The sequence below is a fragment of the Odontesthes bonariensis genome, chromosome 24 (genome assembly GCF_027942865.1).
Source record: "Odontesthes bonariensis isolate fOdoBon6 chromosome 24, fOdoBon6.hap1, whole genome shotgun sequence".
Lineage (NCBI taxonomy): Eukaryota > Metazoa > Chordata > Actinopteri > Atheriniformes > Atherinopsidae > Odontesthes > Odontesthes bonariensis.
The window spans coordinates 1,765,313-1,790,521 of NC_134529.1; the positions used below are offsets into that span (position 1 = coordinate 1,765,313).

The window sequence follows — 25,209 nt, forward strand, 5'->3', positions numbered from 1 at the left end:
TACATGTGTATGTGTGTGTACGTGTACGTGCATGTGTAAGTGTGCAAGTGTGCACGTGTACTTGCATGTGTGCATGTGTAAGTGTGCATGTGTACATGCGTGTTTGTGAGCATGTGTACGTGCATGTGTGTGTGTGTGTTTGTGTGCATGTGTTTGTGCATGTGTGTGTGCGTGTTTGTGTGCATGTGTTTGTGCATGTGCATGTGTGTGTGTGTGTTTGTGTGCATGTGTTTGTGCATGTGCATGTGTGTGTGTGTGTTTGTGTGCATGTGTACGTGTACGTGCATGTGTAAGTGTGCCTGTGTACGTGCATGTGTACGTGCATGTGTACGTGCAGGTGTAAGCGTGCGTGTGCATGTGTATGTACGTGCGTGTGTACGTGCGTGTGTACGTGCGTGTGTATGTACGTGCGGGTGTACGTGCGTGTGTATGTACGTGCGGGTGTAAGCGTGCGTGTGTACGTGCGTGTGCATGTGTATGTACGTGCGTGTGTACGTGCGTGTGTACGTGCGTGTGCATGTGTATGTACGTGCGTGTGTACGTGCGTGTGTACGTGCCTGTGTACGTGCGTGTGTACGTGCGTGTGTATGTACGTGCGTGTGTACGTGCCTGTGTACATGCGTGTGTACGTGCGTGTGTATGTACGTGCGGGTGTATGTGCGTGCGTGTGTAAGCGTGCGTGTGTACGTGCGTGTGTATGTGCGTGCGTGTGTACGTGCGTGTGTAAGTGTGCATGTGACCTGAACAACCAGCAGCTGATCGCTCTGATTGTCTCACTCAAACACCCGCAAACTCCAGTTAAAGTCATGTGACCCACAGAGGTCGTTAACCCCTCAGTCAGAAATAAAGACTTCAGGAGCGACTCCATCAGAGTTCAGCGGCTGCAGCAACAACAGAAGCTGAAACACGGTCGGCTTTTATCAAACTGAAGATAGAGCTGAGAGCTCACTTTCTCATCCCGACTCATCAGTGTCGTCCTGCGGCAGGAAGGAGGGGAAACTGCCTGTCCTCACTCTTTATACACTCTTTATACACTCTTTATACACTCTTTAAACACTCTTTAAACACTCTTTATACACTCTTTATACACTCTTTATACACACTTTTAACACTCTTTTTACACTCTTTACTCCTTTACTTAAAGAGCTAAAAAAAGAAAGGATGCTGAGTGCAGCAGAGGAGCTGATGAAGTTCAACCTGAACACATTTAAACACATTTAAACACATTTTAACAGAACCAGGGCAGCGTCCTGTCACCTCTTATTGGTTCTGTTAAACCGGCCAACAGGAGAACTTTATGAACTTTATCGCCTCTATGACACATCAGTGACTCGTTGAACATCTTTCCAGCTCCCAAAGCAAACGTCTGAGGTGAACTTCATGCAGAATTAAAGTGTTTTGCTTGATCAGACACATGGACCAAAGCTCATAATGTGGCCACTAATTACGGCATCAGCAGATGTAAAGGACTCATTCTTATCTGGGAGCCTCTTTGGGACTCCTGAAGCACAGAATCAGAGATCTGTTTCAGTCAGAGCAGGAAGTTTACGAGTCCAGCAGCAGCTGGAAGCTGAGAGCGACACAACAAGGCTTTGTTTGGGGTAGAAAGGCTTCAAGAAGGGGCAGAAAGGCTCCAAGAAGTGGCAGAGAGGCTCCAAGAAGGGGTAGAAAGGCTCCAAGAAGGGGCAGAAAGGCTCCAAGAAGGGGCAGAGAGGCTCCAACAAGGGGCAGAGAGGCTCCAAGAAGGGGCAGAGAGGCTCCAAGAAGGGGCAAAAAGGCTCCAAGAAGGGGCAGAAAGGCTCCAAGAAGTGGCAGAAAGGGGCAGAAAGGCTCCAAGAAGGGGCAGAAAGGCTCCAAGAAGGGGCAGAAAGGGGCAGAAAGGCTCCAAGAAGGGGCAGAAAGGCTCCAAGAAGTGGCAGAAAGGGGCAGAAAGGCTCCAAGAAGGGGCAGAAAGGGGCAGAAAGGCTCCAAGAAGGGGCAGAAAGGCTCCAATAAGGGGCAGAAAGGCTCCAATAAGTGGCAGAAAGGCTCCAATAAGTGGCAGAAAGGCTCCAAGAAGGGGCAGAAAGGCTTCAAAAAGGGGCAAAAAGGCTCCAATAAGGGGCAGAAAGGCTCCAATAAGGGGCAGAAAGGCTCCAATAAGTGGCAGAGAGGCTCCAAGAAGGGGTAGAAAGGCTCCAAGAAGGGGCAGAAAGGCTCCAAGAAGGGGCAGAAAGGCTCCAAGAAGGGGCAGAGAGGCTCCAACAAGGGGCAGAGAGGCTCCAAGAAGGGGCAAAAAGGCTCCAAGAAGGGGCAGAAAGGCTCCAAGAAGTGGCAGAAAGGGGCAGAAAGGCTCCAAGAAGGGGCAGAAAGGCGCCAAGAAGTGGCAGAAAGGGGCAGAAAGGCTCCAAGAAGGGGCAGAAAGGCTCCAAGAAGGGGCAGAAAGGCTCCAATAAGGGGCAGAAAGGCTCCAATAAGGGGCAGAAAGGCTCCAATAAGGGGCAGAAAGGCTCCAATAAGTGGCATAAAGGCTCCAATAAGGGGCAGAAAGGCTCCAATAAGTGGCAGAAAGGCTCCAATAAGGGGCAGAAAGGCTCCAATAAGGGGCAGAAAGGCTCCAATAAGGGGCAGAAAGGCTCCAATAAGTGGCATAAAGGCTCCAATAAGGGGCAGAAAGGCTCCAATAAGGGGCAGAAAGGCTCCAATAAGGGGCAGAAAGGCTCCAATAAGGGGCAGAAAGGCTCCAATAAGGGGCAGAAACAACACTACTGCAGGATCTGGTGTGTTAGTTATCACTGAGGCCAGATGAACCCACACGGAGCTCAGTAAGATCCCAGGAAATTCCTAAAGTAGCCGCAGACGCTGTGCTTTAACAAAGGGAACATGAGCAGCTTTAAGGGGACAGTGCAGTAAACAGCAGAAAGAGGAACTCACCTCCCGGGACGATCGGTCCGGCTGGTGTTTCCTCTGCTGCTCTCTGGTTGTGGGGAGGCTGAGTCGGACTCGTGTTCCTGACAGCAGGAGGGTGGAGTCCTCCGGCTGGACTGGGACCAGCAGCAGACCACACCTCTGAGAAGGGAAAACAAAGTGCTTATTTAACCGGTTACACAACACCAAACCTCTCAGATCCATAGAACAACATCTATGACATCATCTATGACATCGTAGTTCATAAAGCGGGTTAAATCCTCACAAAGTTTCAGTCAGATAACGTGTTCCTGCTGCAGGAATACTCAGCCAGAGAGGTTCAGGAACACCCTCCTCTGCATTGTTTACTGACCTAAGAACGGCCACAGGTCCGAGTCAGTGCACGTTAGCTCCTGGTTCCAGGAAACAAGCATCCTGATAAAAGTCCGGAGGGAAGCGAGTGTTCAACGACAAAATAACTCAGGTAAAACTCGGTCGGGTATAACTCGGTCTGGTAGAACTCGGTCAGGTAGAACTCGGGTAGAACTCGGTCAGGTAGAACTCGGGTAGAACTCGGTCTGGTAGAACTCGGGTAGAACTCGGTCAGGTAGAACTCGGGTAGAACTCGGTCTGGTAGAACTCGGGTAGAACTCGGTCGGGTAGAACTCCGGTAGAACTCGGTCGGGTAGAACTCGGTCGGGTAGAACTCAGGTATTACTCGGTCGGGTAGAACCCGGTCGGGTAGAACTCGGTCGGGTAGAAATCGGGTAGAACTCGGTCTGGTAGAACTCGGGTAGAACTTGGTCGGGTAGAACTCGGTCTGGTAGAACTCGGGTAGAACTCGGTCGGGTAGAACTCCGGTAGAACTCGGTCGGGTAGAACTCGGGTAGAACTCGGTCGGGTAGAACTCGGTCGGGTAGAACTCAGGTATTACTCGGTCGGGTAGAACTCGGTCGGGTAGAACTCGGTCGGGTAGAAATCGGGTAGAACTCGGTTTGGTAGAACTCGGGTAGAACTCGGTCGGGTAGAACTCGGTCGGGTAGAACTCGGGTAGAACTCGGTCTGGTAGAACTCGGGTAGAACTCGGTCGGGTAGAACTCCGGTAGAACTCGGTCGGGTAGAACTCGGTCGGGTAGAACTCCGGTAGAACTCGGTCGGGTAGAACTCGGTCGGGTAGAACTCGGTCGGGTAGAACTCGGGTAGAACTCGGTCTGGTAGAACTCCGGTAGAACTCGGTCGGGTAGAACTCGGTCGGGTAGAACTCGGTCGGGTAGAAATCGGGTAGAACTCGGTCGGGTAGAACTCGGTCGGGTAGAACTTGGATGGGTATAACTTGGTGGGGTATAACTCGGGTAGAACTCGAACACAAGTGGGTCCACGCAGGTCCACAGGTGGGTCCATTACATCACATTACGGTCATTCAGCAGACGCTTTTATCCAAAGCGACTTACAATCAGTGCGTTCCACATCGGGAGGCAAAAGAACTTCAGGTCACAAGAAATCATAAGTGCATTTCCTTCCAAAACCAAACAGCTAAGAGCATAACTAGTGCTAGAGTAAGTGCGGTAAGTTAGGTACCGAGACACATGGGAAGACAACTTACCCAGGTCGACAGGTGGGTCCACCCGGTCGGGTCAGCGGTCCAACGCAGAGACAGATGAGAAACAGATCTGCATGCACCAATCACCAGTTACCTCAGTGTTTCTCAGTTCCGGCCCTCTGGACCCACCTGTGGACCCACTGCCCTGCATGTTTTCGATGTTTCCCTCCTCCAGCACACCTGATTCAGATGAATGGCTCCTGATCAGACCCTGCAGAGCTTGATGACGAGTCGATGCCGGGCGGTGGGTCCCGAGGGCCGGAACTGAGAAACACTGAGTTACCCCAACAGGCAGGTTTGAGGCTTGTTGGGGCAACTGGAAACCAGAGGACCTGACTGGCGGCTCTCTGCTGCCCCCTGCTGGCTGAGGCTGAACAAACCGGCTGAAAACAGGCAGGATGCCTCTGTGATAATAACGGCTTCATTTCAGCTCAATAAACATTTTGTCTTTGTGAATCACATCAAATCCAAACTATGTTTAATACAGCTCAGCTCCACCTTCTCTGGTTTTAAAGAGGACACCAACAGACTGATGGAACATTACAGCCGTAAGACAGTTTCAGGCCGGGTCAGTCGCCCTGCAGGCTTTAACGTTCCTGATGAGGTTTCACCGAGCCCGTCTGGTCCAGTTCCTGTTTTATTTTGGACCTTTGAACCTCCTCCTCAGGTGTTCTTCCTGTACAGCAGAGTGATGCCGTTACCTAAACCTGTGAGCTTCCTCGGTCCAGGGTGTATACAGGTATAAACAAGTTAAATTTAAGACTTTTTAAGACCTTTTAATACCACTTCTAAATTAAATTTAAGACCAAACGTACGATGGAAATACCAAGTAAACACACTGACAGTAATATGGTAAAATGACAATTGAGTTTAAGAACATCGGCTAAATGTGTGTCATGCGAAAAGATCACAAAAGTGTCATCACTGTCCTAAATTAAATTTATTACAATATTTTCAGAACATTTAAGTCCCGTGAACAAATGCTTATAAAATCAAGTAAATATATTTTTAAAAAAATAGTTCCTTTAGAGCAAAAAGAAAAATACACAAATATTTAAGACCCATGCCATCTGAATTTAACACATTGAATACCGGCGGTGTTTACGGAATTATGTCGTGGAATCCCAGCGTTCTAAACCATTTTTTGTACAGTCACAGCATATTATGTGATAGGGCCACTGAAACATGTTATGGCTCGTTTGAAAGCTGAGACTTTAAACTCTTTGTGGGTCAAAACTGCGTGTCTCTAGGTGCCGCCATTAGCGAGCTATCCTTAGCTACACCAAGGCGGGTATCCACCAAAATCAACAACAAACTGAGATATCGGGGCTTTTGTGAAACGTGCGCTCTTTCAGCCTGTCGCACTTTAGATACTTACATATCCGGGTCAGAGGATTTGCGTCGTGTCCTTGTGTCAGAGTTTACATGTTCATAAAACCACCAGGTAGGTGGAGGGATTCTAAGAATGTATAGATTCAGAATCCATTAAAAAAACGTAAAAACGTATTTTTACCATGTGGGAGCCAACGCATGGGCAGTAAAAACGTAGTTTTACGTGAGTCAATGTGTTAAGGCAATTTAATACTTTTTAAGGTCTTATTTTCAGGAAAATTGATTTACGACTTTTTAAGGACAGGTCACCCTGTCTGTCTTTAACGGGAAAGAACCGTGTTTGAGTTGAATACGCCTCATCAGCACCGACTCTTCAGGGATTAGAACCAACAACCAGCAGGAATGTTTGAAGGTTTTTATTTTAAAGCAGCGGATACTTTCACACATTAAACAGTAAAATATTTCACATCTCAAGGTGACGATTGGAAGACTCGACTGTTTCCTCACAGAATAAAATCCAGAAACATGATTGTGAATAATAAAAACATCCAAAGTGGTGGAAGTTCTAGTGTCCCAAAGAAAAAGCAACCTTAGTTTTTAGAATAAGTTGTTCGTGTGTCCTACAGGCCGGCTGCCTGAGCAGGATTCATGTTTGAGAGAAGCCTTTCGGCGTTTGACCGCGGAGACGTGAACATCGGCTGTTCTCAGCCTCTGCTGGATGAGCGCACTGTGGCTCCAGTTCCATCAGAAGTTCAGAGTCTTTGCCTTTAAACGACTTTTCAGAGTCAGCGAGTTTCCTCTGTGAGCTCCAGCGTCTCTTCATGATCTGAGTTAACACGGAAACCGACTCTCAGGAAGATGGTTAACGAACCTGCTGAAGTGAGTCAGAGGAAGGTGAGAGAGGAGAAGCAAACCGACGCCTTTACGGGGAGAAGAGCTTCTGAAACGCAGCATCCGATGGCTGATGTCTGACTTTATAACTCAGCTATAACTCTGGTATAAGTCGGGTAGAACTGGGGTATGACTCGGGTATAAGTATGGTATTAAGTCAGTTATAACTCACTGGGGTATAACTCAGTCAGGAAACCTTCTTCCGGACCACCTGGACCACACAGCAGCCTCGGGCGTGCGTCACCTGTCTCGTATCCATCTCAGAGCGGACCACTCCTTTATTCCCAGTGTGGCCAGAAACAAACCCCTGCACACCCTCCGTCTCTGCCCCCCGAAGTTCAGGAAGAAAACCAGACTGGATTCCCTTTTTGAGAACCCGGAGCCCCGCCTCCTCTGCACCGGGGTGATGTCCACCAGACTGCGCACGTAGCGTTTCTTCTGCTCCAGGTTCATGTTCTCCCAGAAGCTTTTAAAGATCGTCTCCCGCTCCGCCTCGCCGATGCTCCTGCAGTGATGCTTGGAGGACCTGTGGCACGCCGGCGACTGGCAGCGCGGCCCCATCTCACGGGGCGGCGGCGGTTCCTGGGCCCTCCTGGTCTGCTCAGAGCTGGACTTTGCTCCTCCTCCTGAGTCCTCAGCACAGTCAACGAAGTCTGGAAAAAGGGACATTTGTTTAAGATGGTTTCATATCAATTCTTCTAAAGATTTAATCATGAACACATTCTGATGCTGCCTCCTCATCCCATCCTTTAACGTAGTGACCTCTAGGGCTGGGTATCATGGCCAATTTCCTAAATCGATTCGATTTCGATTCATAAGGTCCTGAATCGATTAATCACGATTCAATTCAATTCAATCTGCTCTTAAATAATGAAAATGGCTCAACTGTTTTACAAAATACTAATGTGTTTTATTTTATCTATTATTTTTACCATAAACAACAGGTTTTAAGTGCAAACTTGTGAATTGGACAGTTTAAACTTCAGCTGTGAACACAACTGTCTCAAAAGTGCCGTTTTAAAACTATAAAGGAATTGCAAGTGAAAGTGTACTTGAACTACAAAATTCCATCACTGCAAATTGCATTAAGGCATTGTTTCTTAATGTGCAAAAATGATAATAATAATAATGGTAACAAAACTAAAAGTAAACTTCTAAACAATCTAAAGTCAAGTCCTGTTATTGTAACTTTTTTCTCATATGGTAATTGTGAGCTCACTGACCTGATCTGGGGTTAGGCAGCTCCTTTTTGCAGTGACTATATATATATATATATATATATATATATATATACACACACATATACACACATATATATATATATACACATATATACATATATATATACACACACACACACACACACACACACACACACATACATACGAGACTACTGGGGTTAACTTCATGAGAAAAAAAATATATATAAATAAATAAATAAATCAATCTCATGCCCTACAAATCAATTTTGCAAAATTTAAAATGAAATTGATCCAAAATCGATTGAATCGATTTTTTTTACCGAGCCCTAGTGACCTCTAGTGGCGCGGATTACAAACTGCAACCAAACACCTCTGATCTCACCCTCCTGATTCAAGAGGAAAAACTACGATGTCTGCTCACAGGTACGCTGGTCAGCCTTTGGCCTGAGGTGGCCTGGTACACATATGGACCATCTTATGCTATGACTCAGCTGAACATCAGACCTGGGTATCACTCAGTGGGGTCACATGGCTCTGAAAGGATCAGATTATTGGCTAAATTACAATAAGAATGAGCTGAGCGAGGGTAATTCTCCTTGGATATATGTCGGTGAATGAATGGGATCAGAGGCACAAAGCGTGCCATACCCCGGTATGATAGGTGGCGCTGTACCCATTCCAGCTGTTGCTAATAGAGCCACTTCCTGTTGACCTCTGCACCACCAACAACAACAACAAACTCAGGCATTGGAGAAAGATGGAGAACGCAGAGCCAGATGAAGCTACGTCCCTCTACATTTGCTCTGTGATGAGCTGCTTGTTTCACAAACTCGATGCCCAACGGAGCATTCTCCATCGCGTTGTTTGTTTCTTTCTGACGGCGACAACAACAGGAATATCGTCTCCTTTGACTTCCGGGTCACGACCCCGGGAAAACATCTGGAGCATGCGCAGAACGCAAAGTCTGATTCACCACGTGCTTCAGCGTCTACAAGCAGGTTTAGAGTGACTTTCAGCCCAGTTATCTCGGGGTCTGAATCCCATCCGATCCAATTCTTAGTCAGATTAAGGTGTCTACATGCACTTAATAACTCAGTCTGATTGGAATTTAGCCAATAATCCGATCCTTTCAGCGCCATGTGACCCCACTGTGACCTTCAGCCCTGGGTGTCTGCGACCCAACTTTTATGAGACGTGTTGCTGCCATCAGATTAAAGATGAGTCGATATTATTACTGAAACCCTTTAAACAGGCTTTGTATCTAAACGTTGGAGCTCCAGTGAAGCCTTCAGCGGACGAAGCTTCACTTGGTGACTGAAGCCGTTTCTTTGGTTCCTCCCGACTGCATCTGCAGCTCACCCTCCCGTTACCTGGGATCAACGTGCGCATGCCAACCCGACCGTCCTGCAGCTCAGAAAAGACGGCGCCGTTCTCTTTGGGGTCGGAGGTCGCCACGCCTCCAGCCCCCACCTCACAGGTCAGCGCCGTGATGGGACCCTTCCCCGCCGTCAGGTGGACCTGAATTCTGTTCTGAAGCAACAAACACACACGCTGCTTTTTAATCGTGCAGTGATATCATTTCATCACTTCAGTCCGCTGTGCGGGTCCCGTTTACCTCTTCAGGTTCAGGAATGTGAAGTTTAGTTTCCTGCGGAGCTTTGATGACGACCACCGTCTGGTCCTGGAAGCTCGTGAGCCGAACAACGTCCTCGCAGGTCACGTAGGCCGCCGTGAAGACGAGTTAAAGAGGTTTAAAGACGAGTTTAACCTGACAGTTTACAGCCATTAAACATTTTATTATCTAAATGCTCCATATTTCACACAGTTTGCTTGTGTAATTCTCTTTCCGGCCACCAGAGGGGGCCTAACCATAAACGTAAGGCATTTAGATCACAGTGTGATGGGTTCATGGGTCTAAACCTTTGACTGTACACTGAAAAAAACAATAAGAAAACACCTTTCTGCTGCTCATCACTGCTACAATGAACCAAAACAAGTTTCTGCCAAAAATAATCCCGAGCTGGCAGGTATTTGTTGCTGATATGGGATGTTATACAGCTTCATGTCAAAAGAGGCGAACTGTCCCTTTAACTCAGGGCCTCATGGAAGGATATGCAGAGTTGTGCACGTCGTCGGTCAGGTGGAACAGCTGCTGCGAGCAGCTTCTGATGAGTCGGTCCAGCTTGTGCTCCACCAGCTTCAGCTTCTCCAGCGCCGTCAGGAACTTGAGAGGGTTCCTCCAGAGGAAGCTGCAGATCGGGCTGCTGCCTCTGAGCAGGGACATAATTAAATAATTAATTAATAACAGTTCAGCTGTTACTTTCAGAGTGAACACTTTGGCTGTGTTCGAAACCGCGTATTTCTCCCACTACTCCTACTAACTTTCTGAGTTAGTATGCAGTTTGAGTAAGCAGAAGTTCCCGGATGCATACTAGATTCTCCTAAATGTTGGGTATGCATCATGAGGTTACTACTCATACTCAAACTACCCAAGATGCAACGTAACGTGACGTCGCCGATCGTCATTTCCTGTCAAAACGGCAGTTTCAAGCTAGCTACAACGAGGGTAGGTTCACTTCCTGTTTTCAAAACAAAAGCACCAATTGTATGGTAATGGCTTTCCCTATGATAAAAGGCAACGGGTATTTTATTTTACTCACATCCAGCTGATGCTGCCGCCCGCCTCCCTCTGAACCAGGCCGATGCCCTCCAGCACGTCCACGATGCCGTGGACTCGCTGCGCACGGGTCTGCAGGCTCGTGGCCGCCCGCCGGAGGTCCACCGCGCCGCCGGGCGCCGCCAGCAGCAGCTCCAGGAGACCCCGAGTCAGCAGGGACAGAGGCGTGCCTGAACACAAATAACCTGAAGTGCGTTAGCTCACTGCAGCTAGCATTAGCAGCGCCGAATTCGTGGGAACAAAATTGTAAACAGCCGTTATTTTGTCAGGTTTTCAGCACGTTGGGGATCTAAACGACTACTTTCTCTCCTGAAAATGTTTCAAATGTTGCTAAAGTTTACAGAGTTTAGAGCTTAAGAGAAATCAGCTTCAGGCCGGCTGATTTCAGCTCGGGCAGGAGCGCAATGCATTGTGGGTAAACGCTCTGCATACTGTCTGATCGATGAGTATGTAGTATGCAGTACGCGGTATGTAGTATGCAGTATACAGTATGTAGTATGCAGTATGTAGTATGCAATATGTAGTATGCAGTATACAGTATGCAGTATGCAGTATGTAGTATGCAGTATGCAGTATGTAGTATGCAGTATGTAGTATGTAGTATGCAGTATACAGTATGTAGTATGCAGTATGTAGTATGCAATATGTAGTATGCAGTATACAGTATGCAGTATGCAGTATGTAGTATGCAGTATGTAGTATGCAGTATGCAGTATGTAGTATGTAGTATGCAGTATGCAGTATGTAGTATGCAGTATACAGTATGTAGTATGCAGTATGTAGTATGCAATATGCAGTATGTAGTATGCAGTATGTAGTATGCAGTATGTAGTATGCAGTATGTAGTATGTAGTATGTAGTATGCAGTATGGAGTATGCAGTATGCAGTATGCAGTATGTAGTATGTAGTATGCAGTATGTAGTATGCAGTATACAGTATGTAGTATGCAGTATGTAGTATGCAATATGTAGTATGCAGTATACAGTATGCAGTATGCAGTATGTAGTATGCAGTATGTAGTATGCAGTATGTAGTATGCAGTATGTAGTATGCAGTATGTAGTATGCAGTATGCAGTATGTAGTATGCAGTATGTAGTATGCAGTATGCAGTATGTAGTATGCAGTATGCAGTATGTAGTATGCAGTATGCAGTATGTAGTATGTAGTATGCAGTATGTAGTATGCAGTATGTAGTATGCAGTATGCAGTATGTAATATGTAGTATGTAGTATGTAGTATGCAGTATACAGTATGCAGTATGCAGTATGTAGTATGCAGTATGCAGTATGTAGTATGCAGTATGTAGTATGCAGTATGTAGTATGCAGTATGCAGTATGTAGTATGCAGTATGCAGTATACAGTATGCAGTATGCAGTATGTAGTATGCAGTATGCAGTATGCAGTATGTAGTATGCAGGGACAGAGGCGTGCCTGAACACAACACTGATGGTTAGCAGAGCGGTTTAACCAGCGTTCTCTGCAGGTTCTGGACCGTCTCACACGCTTTTTTTCATGTTCTGAATGTGCTACCAGAACCCGTCTGTAGATCGGTTGTTTTTCAAGAGTCCTGTGTTTTTGGTTTTAAGTTATTTTGACTAAAACTGTTTTTTGAAGCTTCTTGGTTTGTTTCATTTTTGTTTTGGCTTTGTTCTGGTTTTGTTTGGAGTTTTGAATTCCCTCTCTAACTTTTAGATGTAATTATTTGTTTTGGAGTTTTTCTTTTATTTAGGGTGTTGTTTTAAGACCCTCTTTTGACTTGTGGATTATTGTAAAAGAAAACTAAACAATGAAAACTTAACTATTTATAACCTTTAAAGCATCTGGGTATTTTTATTACTATTTTTTTTATTTTCTTTAATGTTACTGGGTCATAGCACCAACCCTCAGAAGGAATATCAGCAGATTTATGTGCTACTCATCCCACCACACCTCATTCTCCTCCTCCTGGAACTCACCTGTCGTAATATCCTCCCTGGAAGCTTCGTTCCTTTGCAGACCAACACTGGAAAAGAGACAAAAGGCATTAGAAAACGCCTCTGAAACATCTGGAACTCATTAAGGAGCAACAATGCTGCGATATAACTCATTATTAGCCTTACCAGATATTCTGAAGGTCTGAAGGACTCTCCGGAGCTTCTGGATCCTGGAGATGGAGGCAGAGCATGTTAGAGACAGATGTGTACAGATGTTTCAGACTCACTGCAGCCATGTGAAAGATTTCTGTTGTTCAGTCTGTTCCTCAGCAGGTGTTAAAACTCAGTGTGAGCAGCTCCATAAAAGCAGAAGTTCTGTCAGCACCCAGGTGTGTTAACACGATGCCAAGGAGGAAAGACACCAGCAGCTGCTGCTGCCCATCAACCTGGGAAGGGTTAAAGGCCATTTCCAAACTATCTGGAGTCCATCGCTCCACAGAGAGATTCCATAAATAATAACCAGAGGGGGGTAGTACCCAGTTACATTTACTTGAGTAAGTTTTTGAAAACATTACACTTCTAGGAGTAGTTTTAAATCTCTATACTTTTTACTTTTCCTTGAGTAGATGTGTGCAGCAGAAACTGTCCTCTTACTCCGCTACATTAGGCTACAATGAGCTGGTTACTTTTCTTCTTACCTCTTTGGTATTCTACGCCTCATTATTTTTATCCCCCCGCGTACGCCTCATTTTAATGTTTTATTCTGACAGAGAGAGAGACTTCCGCCAAAGGCTCTACCACCTGACTGTGTTCCACCAATCAGACGCAGCCGTGCGGTCTGGTCACGTGACCGTACTCGATCTCAGCGGCGGGACGGGTTAGCTTTAGCATTAGCAGTCGTAGCAAACAAAGAAAGAAACAGATGAAAAATGTCAGAACCAACGGTGGGAAATGAAGACGCAGACGAGGCCTCATACTGAAAGCATGTTTACCTTACAAAGAGTGAGAAACAGCAGCTACATTATGTGTCTTCTGTTTCAACCAAAACAAACGCACATTTCAGCAGAAACTCAACATCTAACTTGAGGAAACATGTAGCGCTAAGTTTCCTAAACTCGTTTTTTCCCCCATGGATAGGTGAATGTTTGTTTTTTAGGTTACATATGGGTTACATATGTTTTAAACATTTCCTAAGTCTCTTTTATTCTTTATTGAAGTTCTTGAATTTACCTGGATTATTTTAATTTAAGCTATTTTGTAATTAATTAATTCATTTTAATTTATTTTATCAATTGGATGAACTCTAATTTGCCTAAAGATGATTATTTAGTATTTCTGTCTGTCTGATTGAATGCTTGTGTTAACAAATAAATCAGACGTTACTCAACAGTTACTCAGTACTTGAGTAGTTTTTTCACCTTTTTTACTCTTACTCAAGTAATTATTTCTTTATTTATTAATTATATGACTACTTTTTACTTTTACTTGAGTACAGTTTTTGGCTGCTCTACCCACCTCTGGTTATGACTCAGTGGAATATGTTCATGTGAGGTTGGATTCACTAAGTTTTAACACCTGAGGAACAGCATCAGAGGGTTCACTTTCTTTTCCACGCGACTGTTTAAAGGTGAAACTCGTCTCCAGACCTGCTGTGTTGGATCCTCTTCCTCCTCCTCCTCATCACTGCTCTCCTCGGCGACCCACTGCTCCTCCTCCTCCTCCTCGGGGGTCCCGGGCCCCCCAGGGCTGATCAGACCCAGCGGCCGGTCCAGGAAAGGGGGCATGAGGGGGATGGCGTCGCTGACCAGCCCCTTTCTGGAGATGTCCTCGGGCAGGAAGTGGTCCTCACAGATCACATGCTGCTCTGAAGCGTCCATCTCCGTCTCCCTGAGCGCCGCCAGCCACACCTGAACATCAGTTACCATTGGTTACCCGGGTCACATGACTTCTCAGCAGCGAGGATCTCAGAGTTTATCAGAATATTTAAAGTTAAATATTTATAGTCAGAATATTTAAAGTTAAATATTTAGTCATGGCTGCAGGATTTAGTTTTTAACTGAACTAACTTATAAGTCGTTCCAAAGGACAGATAAAGTCTCAGACTGCATCCATCATGTTAACTGTTCTGCACCAAAAGAGGCTGCAGAAACCGGAGTGAAACCAGAGTGAAACCGGAGTGAAACCGGGAGTGAAACCGGGAGTGACACCGGAGTGAAACCGAATGAAACCAACTGAAACCAACTGAAACCGAATGAAACCGGAGTGAAACCGAGTGAAACCGGGAGTGAAACCGGGAGTGAAACCGGGAGTGAAACCGGGAGTGAAACCGGGAGTGAAACCGGAGTGAAACCGGGAGTGAAACCGGGAGTGAAACCGGAGTGAAACCGAATGAAACCAACTGAAACCGAATGAAACCAACTGAAACCGAATGAAACCGGAGTGAAACCGAGTGAAACCGAATGAAACCAACTGAAACCGAATGAAACCGGAGTGAAACCGAGTGAAACCGAGTGAAACCGAATGAAACCGAGTGAAACCGAATGAAACCAAGTGAAACCGAGTGAAACCGAATGAAACCGGAGTGAAACCGAATGAAACCGAGTGAAACCGAATGAAACCGAATGAAACCAAATGAAACTGAGTGAAACCGAGTGAAACCGAATGAAACCGACCGAATGAAACCGAGTGAAACCGGAGTGAAACAGAGTGAAACCGGAGTGAAACAGAGTGAAACCGGGGGAGTGAAACCAGAGTGAAACCGAATGAAACCGAGTGAAACCGAGTGAAACCGAGTGAAACCGAATGAAACCGAGTGAAACCGAATGAAACCGGAGTGAAACTGACTGAAACCGAGTGAAACCGAGTGAAACCGAATGAAACCGAGTGAAACCGAGTGAAACCGAGTGAAACCGAATGAAACCGAATGAAACCGAGTGAAACCGAGTGAAACCGAGTGAAACCGAATGAAACCGAATGAAACCGAATGAAACCGAGTGAAACCGAATGAAACCGAGTGAAACCGAATGAAACCGAGTGAAACCGAATGAAACCGAGTGAAACCGAATGAAACCGAGTGAAACCGAATGAAACCGAGTGAAACCGAATGAAACCGAGTGAAACCGGAGTGAAACTGACTGAAACCGGGGGAGTGAAACCGGAGTGAAACAGAGTGAAACTGGGGGAGTGAAACTGGAGTGAAACCGAATGAAACGGAGTGAAACTGGAATGAAACCGGTTTAAACCAATTTAAACCAAGTGAAACAGCCACTGCATCTGTCTTAGACGCATTTCTAACGACGCTTTGACCCAACACCACAGAACCCACTCCCAGTTCTGGGGGAAACCTCTCCTCATTCTTCTTCTTCTTGTAATTTATTGGCGGTTAGCATCCGTAATGTTGCATTACCGCCACCAACGGTACAATTATGTAACTGCGGGTGTGGAGCGTCGACGAAGGAGTGACAAAATCAAATAAAAAAAAGAAAATAAATAGACAAATAAGTAAACTATTCACTAAATAAAAAATAAACTAAATCCTTTCAAAAAGTCCTTTAGTCTTTAAGAAATTAAACACAAATCTCCAGGCTGAGGGCACAGAAAGGGAAAGTAGTCCCTGTAGAGAGAGCCTGGTGTCCCCCAGGTCTCTGACCTCTGGCTGAATACCTTTCTATGCTGTACGCATTCTGGACAGTCTCCATTTCCCTGCAGTTAATACCTGTGGCATGCTTGCCAATGATATGAAGAGGATGATCCAGGCTAGTTGGAAACCTCTCCTGGTTGTTCTGGTTCAACTTTAAACACTTGGAGGCAGAAAACAAACCGGAACTAAAGCGTAAAAACGACAAAAATCTGACTTCTGACAGTCTGTGAGTCGCTCAGGAACAACTTTAGGGCGATATTTTTAAGGTTTTCTAAGACTTTTCTAACACTGAAATAAGACCCGGAAGTGCGCCCACACAGCGGAGGGAACCCGCCATAGAAGCCGCTCAGGCGGCACGTTTTCCGGCCGCCTGTTTCCGCACCTTGACGCGGTCCGGGTCCCGGGGGAAGCTGAAGAACCTCCGCGGCGGCCGGCTGAACACTCCCCGGTTGTAGCTCACCATGCGGTTCGGACACCCGGACACGGCACACTTCACCATGGCTGCTGCTTCTCCTCCGGACTAACGGCTCTAACGGCTCTAACGGCTTTAACAGCTCATCTCCTGCTTTAACTGCGGGCGCTCACGCGTCTCCGCGTGGGGTTTGTTTACGCCGCGTGCCACCGGAAATAGATGCGCCTGTAACCCGGATGTGCAACAATGTAGCGCGACTTAATTTGAATTTTTTTTTAATTATTTTTTTAAGAACTTTATTTGCAACAAAGCAAAATAACGAGATATAAATGTGTAGATAAAGTTAAAAAATCCAACCAAGTGGAGCATAAAAATAATAATAATAATAAGTTATATTTATTTATTTATATTTTATTTATTCATTTTTTTTAATTTATTTTATTTTTTTTAACATTTTTATTTAAATTTACTAGTTTACGTCGTCATTTTCCATATTCATGTGTTTGTTGTGTGTGTACTGTTTATATGTTGATATTGAATTCGTAGAACTGTTCTGTTGCGTGGGGTGGGACTGTGGGAGCGATAATAAAAACTGGGGAAAAATGATAGAATGGAAGGCTTCTCTGTTGCGCTGTACTGCTGCTACATTTCTACCTGTGAAATTGCTTCCAATAAAGAAAGTCTATAAAAAAAAGAATAATAATAAGAGAATGACAGTCACAAAACTCTTGCCAAGGAGTCTCGTGGAAAAAACAACAAATAAAACAAAGATTTAGGACAACAGTTCGTCCATAATCCCAAGTTGGGAACAAGTCCATATTGTTGTTTTTGCTTTATGATTAGTTGAAGGTTTAATTGTGAGCAAGTATTGCTTTAATTCAATCAAAAAAATCATAGAAATTTGGTTTTCTTTTCAAAAATTTGCATTTGTGTATGTGAAACTTAGCTTTGATAATTAATAAATGAATAAAGAAAACCTTCAGGATTCATTTTGCCACTTAGTTGAAACCCAAACAGGACATGTTGCCAGTACAAGTTGCTGATATTTTTAAGTCAACAAAATTACAAAAATGTTGCCAGAAATCTTTACAATGAGGACACAACCAGAACAAATGAGTAATGGACTCAGGGCAAAGGTCACAGAAGGTACAGTTTACATTAATGTTAGAGTTGAACTTCTTTAGGTGGTCTTCAGCAGGGTAGATCCTGTGAATTAGTTTAAAGGACATTTCCTTTGTTAGTGAGAAGAAAGTGATTTGGGACCAACCAGGTAAATTTCCAAGATATATTAATCTGAAAGCGATTCCAAAAAGGCCCGACAGCAGGAGTAGCAGTCGCCTCCTTCTGAAACATGTAGCGCTACTTAAAGGCCTACAGAAAGCTGACACTACACCCAATACATAATGATAATACATACACAGAGGAACAATAATGATCATTGGACTCTACACCAAAACATTTCATAAACGCATGAAATTTGCGATTTTGAATTTGCCGCTAGGAAACCTTCCTGGAATTCCAGACTGGGGGCGGGGCTTCCGTGCGACGTCACAAGTGCCATGGTTTTTCCTGGCTGCCGTGTTGCCAATTTAGCGACTTTGTCAGAAGACAGAAGCACTGCAGGACGGCGGCAACCCGGCATACCGTCATTTCCTGTCAAAACGGCAGTTTCAAGCTAGCTACAACGAGGGTAGGTTCACTTCCTGTTTTCCCTGTGATAAAAGGCAACGGGTATTTTATTTTGTGAAAATAACAGGAAGTGCGTTAGCTCACTGCGGCTAGCTTTAGTAGCGCCGAATTCGTGGGAACAAAATGGTAAACAGCCGGTATTTTGTCAGGTTTTCAACACGTTGGGGATCTAAACGACTACTTTCTCACCTGAAAAGTTTCAAATGTTGCGGGGACAGAGGAAGCAGAGAGACCCGCGGTCTTGTGTCTGTGTCTCCCTGTCCGCCTGCCTCCTCTCCGGTGAAATCAGCCGGAGCCATCCCGCCGTGTTCAGCTCCCTGCGGTGCGGACACTCAGGGGGAATCCACCTGGCGGAGAGCGGACACACCGCGGGATGGTTGTCCTGAAATCAGCCGGCTGGGTCTCTCTGCTTCCTCTGTCCCCGGTGGTGTGAGCTGCTGCTGCTGAGGGCAACACACGCACTTCGTACATCTACTCGCAATAAAAACTGCACTGAACCCAACGTTTTATATTTCCAAGCGACGTCCCGCGGCACACATCGAAATTTGCCGTGAAGAAGCTGTCCAGGTCTGGCAAACTGCTGGCTTCGCTACTGGAACTACTGGTATCAGACATGTTTATTGTTTAGTGCACTCGTGACGTCACGCACCTATCGTCGGTTTGCCAAAATTCGAATCAAATGTGGTGATAGTTTATTGGGTCTAATCAGGACTATCCAGGGGCCTAAAATTATTTTAAAATCATAAAACAATTCCATGCTATATAAGGAATCGATCTGCCATTTCAGTTTTGTGCAAAACATCACCTTTCTGTAGGCCTTTAATAAAACACTAAAAACGAACAATTTTAGCTTTATTTACATCAAAGAGGAAACATAAATAACAGGAACAGAATATTTAAGAATGCATTTCCTGTCGGTTTATTTATTCAGTTCTGGTAAAAATGTTTGTAAAATAGTTTAGATATGAAACTAGTCAAAGAAACTGTTATAAATGCTGAGTTTTAGATCCAAATCAGGCATTTAAATCACCTAATTTAACCTCGATGCTTCTTCTGGACCATCTTTTCAACATTTAAGTGATTAAAGGATGATTTTAACTTTGAAAATCATTTTAAAAAACAAACCTTTTTCCAAGAATTAAGTTCTACAAGCCTCTAAATCACACTTTAAAATAAAATCACTATTTAATTATCAGTCCACTGCATGATTAGAAAAAAAAACATTTGAATGAGTTTAGATATTAAAACACGTCTTTATTATCTATACAGTGACTTATGAAATCCACTTTACAGTGCTGCCTGCTCTGCCCAGATGGGAGCGGGCCTCTGGAGCAGGAATGTGACGGCACCTGAAACACCAAACACAGACGATGAGCGAACTGTAGGACTGTGTCCTGGGAGGTGTTCGCTCATCCATGGGAGTCCATAACAGACTCTGCAGGACTTTCAGGACCCGGGACGTCGGGGCACCGGGTCTGTAGTCACTGCAGAAGCACAGGATGAGGAACTGATTCAGGCTAAGGTTCCCACACAGCTGTTCTGCACAGGTCCTCAGGACCCTGGAGCCGACCCCATCTGGACCTGCAGCCTGGTTCTGGTCCATTCTCACCAGGCTGGAGGGGGGGGGGGGGGCAGATGTTTCAGTGTGTCCTGTAGGGGAGATGTTGATGTGTTCAGATCCATAACTGAGGTGGAAGGTGACATTATTTTAATGCTCTTTATGTGGGCGTCTCCCAGTCTTCTCTCAGCCGCCTTCAGCTGGTGCAGAACGCTGCTGCCCGTCTTTAAGCAACACCAACAGACGTGTGCACATCACTCCTGTTCTTAAAGGGACAGTTCGCCTCCTTAAAGGGACAGTTCGCCTCTTTTGACATGAAGCTGTTTAACATCCCATATCAGCAGCATCATTTCTGAACATCTTCTTACCCCCTGCTGCGTCCTGTGAGCAGAGTTCCAGCCTCGTTTTGGTGTTGATGAAGGTAGTCCGGCTAGTTGGCTGGGGTTTAAAAAATAAAGCGTTTTGCTTCTCAGAACAATATGCGTTCAACAGAGTAATACATTTGCATCACAAAATGGTTCTCCAGGACAAAGTCAGAGCTCACAATCTCTTGGCCCTATTTTCTCTCCCTTCGTACGCTCATAAATGATGTTGCTGATATGGGATGTCATACAGCTTCATGTCAGAAGAGGCGAACTGTCCCTTTAACGGCCTCGCCCCATCGTATTTATCTGAGCTTTTAACAGTCCTGGTAGAGCATCTTATTTCTGACCTGGGCCTCTTTACCTCTAGGCTAAAAACCTGCTTATTTAGGATGGCTTTTATACCCAGTAGTATGATGACACTTTTATCTTATTTTATCTTGTTGTATTTTATTGCTTTCATTCATTTCATTTATTCTTTTATTGTTTTTTTTGGTTTTGACTTCTTCTTCTCTTTATTTATTACCTGCTGTAAAGCACTTTGGTACACCGTAAGGATCGTCTGTAAAGGGCTGTGTAAATAAAGTTCATTACGGAGGTGTGACACACACGAATCATAATGGCTGAGGCTGATGTTTACTCTGATACTCTCATATTGAATTCAGAAGGACATCCAGAACCCTCGACTGGATCAACTTGTTGCTCGTTGCCATCCTCTGAAACATAAACTTAAATCATCTTTCTGTTTGCTCTCCCAGTTTATGCACTAATAACATTTGCACAAATATCATCATCAGTACAATATAATGTAAATTATCCAAATACCCTATATTTCTATAGTTCAGTCTACTCAGTTAAATTTATTTTTACCTTTTATTGTTAAATGTACAAATCTGTTTTTATTTAGTTTACTGATGTTTATTATTATTATCATTATTATTATTATTATTATTAATATTGTTATTATTGTTATTATTATTATTATTATTATTTACCCTACTTTTCATACTGTAGATTTGTATATAGCTGATGTTTATTCTCAATTTTTATTCTATTCTATTTGCTTGTTTTTCCTTTAATTGTTTACATATATTTTACTGTACGCTGCTGCAACACAATAATTTCCCAAATTGGGATGAATAAAGTACTCATCTATCTTGTGCCCTGGTGCTGTTTGTCCACCAGGTGGCGTTGTTGCCCAGGAAGCAGAACATCGTTAGTTCCGTGCAGAAAACATCTCCATCAACACTTGTTCTGCTTTACAACTTGAACTGGCTCCTGAATCCGAGGCTTCGTCATGTTGATGGAGGACATTTGTAATTTCACCGACGTCTCCCCCTGAGCACATTTACTCCGTCATTAAACGCTCCTCTGAGCTGCAAACTGCAGCCAAACAGGCACTCCGCTCTCATAAATCTCCCAAATAAAACTCCATCAGCATCATTCAGCAGCTTATATAAAATCCCGTTTAATAAGGAGGTCGAATCTGAAAAGTTTAACCATGATGATTGCTATCACGTGTGTGAAGAGCTTCAGGAAACTTTGGACGAATCCGCCTGAAAACCGGAGAGTAAAAACGGTAAAAGCTGAACCAAAGTGAGGACGTCTTCATCAGAGAGTCGGATGGGAAGGTTTCATTCCTGTAAATCCAGTCCAGAGTCCAGACTAAACATGGAGAAGCAGCATTTAGCTGTTCTGCTGCAAACAAGTGGAACAAACTGCCAGTGGAGATTAAACTTTCACCAAATGGAGACATTTTTAAATCCAGGTTAAAGACATTTCTGTTCTCATGTGTCTATGCATGAAATCTGCACGATATCTTTGAACTTATCTGGACTGTTGCTGGTTTTTAATCATTTAAATGATTTTATTTGTTTCTCTTTATATTCTTTTATGTATGTTTTAATGCTTCTTCCACTCCCTGCTGCAATGCTTTTATTTTATGTAAAGCTCTTTGAACTGTTTTGGACATGAAATGTGCTATATAAATAAATTTGATTTGATTTGATAAATGTTTCTCTGTTTTTTCTAACCATCAAACAGGATCCATATAAGGAAAAGAGGAGCTGCGCTGGACAGCAGATGCTTGTGTAAATCAGACTGAACTTTAATTAGTTTGGTCTCTGCTGCAGTCGGATCTCATTTCACTGCCGTAACGTCCCTGTTTCTACTCACCGGAAGACACAACTGAGCGAAACAAACCCAGAAACTGAGAGTCCTGAAGCTCCAAAGCTAATAGAAAACAAAGAGAAAAACATCTGTGGAGGAATTTGAAATACAAACTTCAGCTCTGACCACATGTTGTTCTGCCAGCTCTAAACGTCTCCAGATTTATAAAGTGGGATCAGAGAGCAGGCCGGTTAGAAAAGAAGGGCCTCCTCTGGACCGAGCGGCGAGATTAACACTGAAAGCATCCGCTGCAGGCTCATTAACTGCAGGCTCATTAACTGCAGGCTCATTAACACCTCAGCAGGGCCACTGCAGGAGGAAGCCCACAGCCGGGGCCTCCAAAGGCAATTTATCTGTAGAGCACTATTCAAAGTGCTTTGCAGCTACATACAATCACAAGAAGGCAATGAAATCATTAAAAAACATAAAAATAATCATTAATTAATTGATTTGAAAGTAAAGAGTGCAGATAAACACTTTCAGCTGTCATATGCACAGCGAAATAGAACCGTTTTCAGCCTGGATTTAAACATACAGTCAGTACTGAGGCTCAAAGAACTTTTCAGTCAAAGCCCGATGAAGAGCGTTCACGAGTCAGCCACAGGCTTTTATTTTGTAAAAGTGTGTTGATCACAGGCTTTTATTCTGTAAAAGTCTGTTGCTCACAGGCTTTTATTTTGTAAAAGTCTGTTGCTCACAGGCTTTTATTTTGTAAAAGTCTGTTGCTCACAGGCTTTTATTTTGTAAAAGTCTGCTGCTCACAGGCTTTTATTTTGTAAAAGTCTGTTTCTCACAGGCTTTTATTCTGTAAAAGTCTGTTGCTCACAGGCTTTTATTTTGTAAAAGTCTGTTGCTCACAGGCTTTTATTTTGTAAAAGTCTGCTGCTCACAGGCTTTTATTTTGTAAAAGTCTGTTGCTCACAGGCTTTTATTCTGTAAAAGTCTGTTGCTCACAGGCTTTTATTTTGTAAAAGTCTGCTGCTCACAGGCTTTTATTCTGTAAAAGTCTGCTGCTCACAGGCTTTTATTCTGTAAAAGTCTGTTGCTCACAGGCTTTTATTTTGTAAAAGTCTGCTGCTGTCTGCTGTGGAACAGGAAAAGAAAGTAATCGGCGGATCCACCAAACATGGAGAAGGGTACGGAACTTTTACTCGGCCATTTTCATGTTAAAGTTCTTCCAGACGGCGGAGTCGACAGAACCAAAGTCATCTGTAAACACTGCCAAGTTGAATTGTCTTCTCAGCGTAGTAGTTCCAGTCTAAAATATCACTTAAAGGCAAAACACACAACTGATAGCAGCAAGTCATTCAAGGAAACAGACAGTGGAGCGAGGCTTCTACATAAAAACTACAGAAAGATGCTGATGTTAAAAGTGTGTTTGCACAACAAATGTTATGGCACTTTCATTCATATGGCAGCACATTTAAAATAAAGCTAAATGCTAAAAGCTATACGCTACTTTTGGATTCATTTTTGGATTCTGCGTACAAATGAGATTAATTAGATGATCAGATATAATTAGAATCAGAGGAAGATGAGATCATCATCATGTGTGATGTCAGCAGGTGCAGGAAGCAGGATCGGCCTGCAGATGTTTTACGGTCCGACCCGCCGTAACGCGGCTCTGCTCCTCGGACACATTACGAGCCCGATGGACTCGGCCTCAGGAAGGTTTAAACCAACAGACATTTTTCAGGAGCCGTCAGCGGCCATGTTTGCGTTGCTCTGCGACCTCTGACCTCTGGTCAGGCGTCGGGTTACCGGCAGCTGGTGAGGGGGCAGCTTTCTCTTTGTGGTGTTGAACAAACTTTTGGAGCTTTATGGAGAGTCCGACTCCTTTGAGGGGAGAGAACGACACGATGCGTTTTATCTGCTGCCTGCGAGGATAAACGGAGCTGCTAAACGTAAGAACTGACGATTTAAACGAGCCGTCCCTGAAACGCTGAGAGGAGCTCAAACCTTCGGCTGTTCCCTTCATCCATCAGACGTCCCTCCAGCTCTGAGAGACAGGCCCGAATCTTTAACACAACAAACCAGAGGTCGCGCTCCGGAGATAAATCTGAGCGTGCACGTGCCGCTGTAATTCTGCAAAAACACGCTTCCTCACCACCACGGAGCAGGAGATGGAGTCCAGGGCCTCTCTGCTGACTGAGGGTCGGAGGTCACAGACAGTCTTTTAATGAAAAGTGAAGGATGTGCAGACTCACTCATCCATCAGCCCCCCCTCCACCTACACCCCCCCACATCTCCCTGTAGGAGCAGATGGATGGACTTCTGAGGGTCACAGTAAAAGAAGGGACTGAGAACCGCTCGAAGGAAAGATGGAGGAAGATAAAACCTGATAATCACAGACAGAAAAAGTGTTGGAAACCTCTCTGGTGCTGAAATAAAGCGTTTTACTTTAAATGTGTTTTAGCTGCTGGTAAAGCTCGTGTTCTGGACACTTTCCGAGTGGCAGATTCTCCTGTTTCTGTTCAGTTTTTATTTTATTTGTATCAAAGCTGCTCACAATAAGACGTCACCTCATTTTAAATAAACAGAAAAACAGCTGGTTAAAACAGCTGGTTAAAAACAGCTGGTTAAAAACAGCTGGTTTAAAACAGCTGTTTAAAACAGCTGGTTAAAACCACCTGGTCAAAAACAGCTGGTTAAAACAGCTGGTTAAAACAGCTGGTTAAAACAGCTGGAAACAGCTGGAAACAGAAGGAAACACTAATGTAGGAATGTCTATATTTTTTCTGTTTTCAGGAGGAATCAGAGCCGGTGTAACTGGATCCACTGCTGGATGTGTTTTAAACTCAGACGTTTCAATCTGACACAAATAAAACAGACTCCACAAAAGTTGAACTATCCCTTTATTATTATTTCTGTATTT

General features: G+C 44.4%; 2 protein-coding genes across 4 annotated transcripts in view; both read right to left on the reverse strand.

The window, feature by feature from the left end:
* tiam2b (TIAM Rac1 associated GEF 2b) overlaps window positions 1-2,983 on the reverse strand; it is an 87,139-nt gene extending 84,156 nt beyond the window's left edge. The window contains exon 1 of one of the 2 annotated variants that reach the window (XM_075459213.1): window positions 2,914-2,983. The gene's annotated coding sequence lies outside the window, so the exon portion shown is untranslated. The remainder of the gene's footprint in view (window positions 1-2,913) is intronic. The other variant, XM_075459214.1, reaches the window with a different exon arrangement.
* Window positions 2,984-6,218: 3,235 nt separating this feature from the next.
* LOC142374954 (uncharacterized) lies at window positions 6,219-16,760 on the reverse strand. 2 transcript variants are annotated; one of them, XM_075458837.1, is made up of 9 exons: window positions 16,527-16,760; window positions 14,151-14,411; window positions 12,691-12,734; window positions 12,547-12,593; window positions 10,572-10,758; window positions 10,026-10,181; window positions 9,527-9,641; window positions 9,282-9,441; window positions 6,219-7,362 (listed from the first exon to the last, which is right to left on the reverse strand). In XM_075458837.1, exons 1-9 carry the CDS (start codon window positions 16,641-16,643, stop codon window positions 6,950-6,952), a joined length of 1,500 nt encoding a protein of 499 aa, XP_075314952.1. In that variant the 5' UTR covers window positions 16,644-16,760; the 3' UTR covers window positions 6,219-6,949. The 2 variants fall into 2 exon arrangements, with proteins under 2 accessions (XP_075314952.1, XP_075314951.1); XM_075458836.1 differs by having other exon boundaries at window positions 10,572-10,773.
* Between the last annotated feature and the right edge of the window lie 8,449 nt (window positions 16,761-25,209).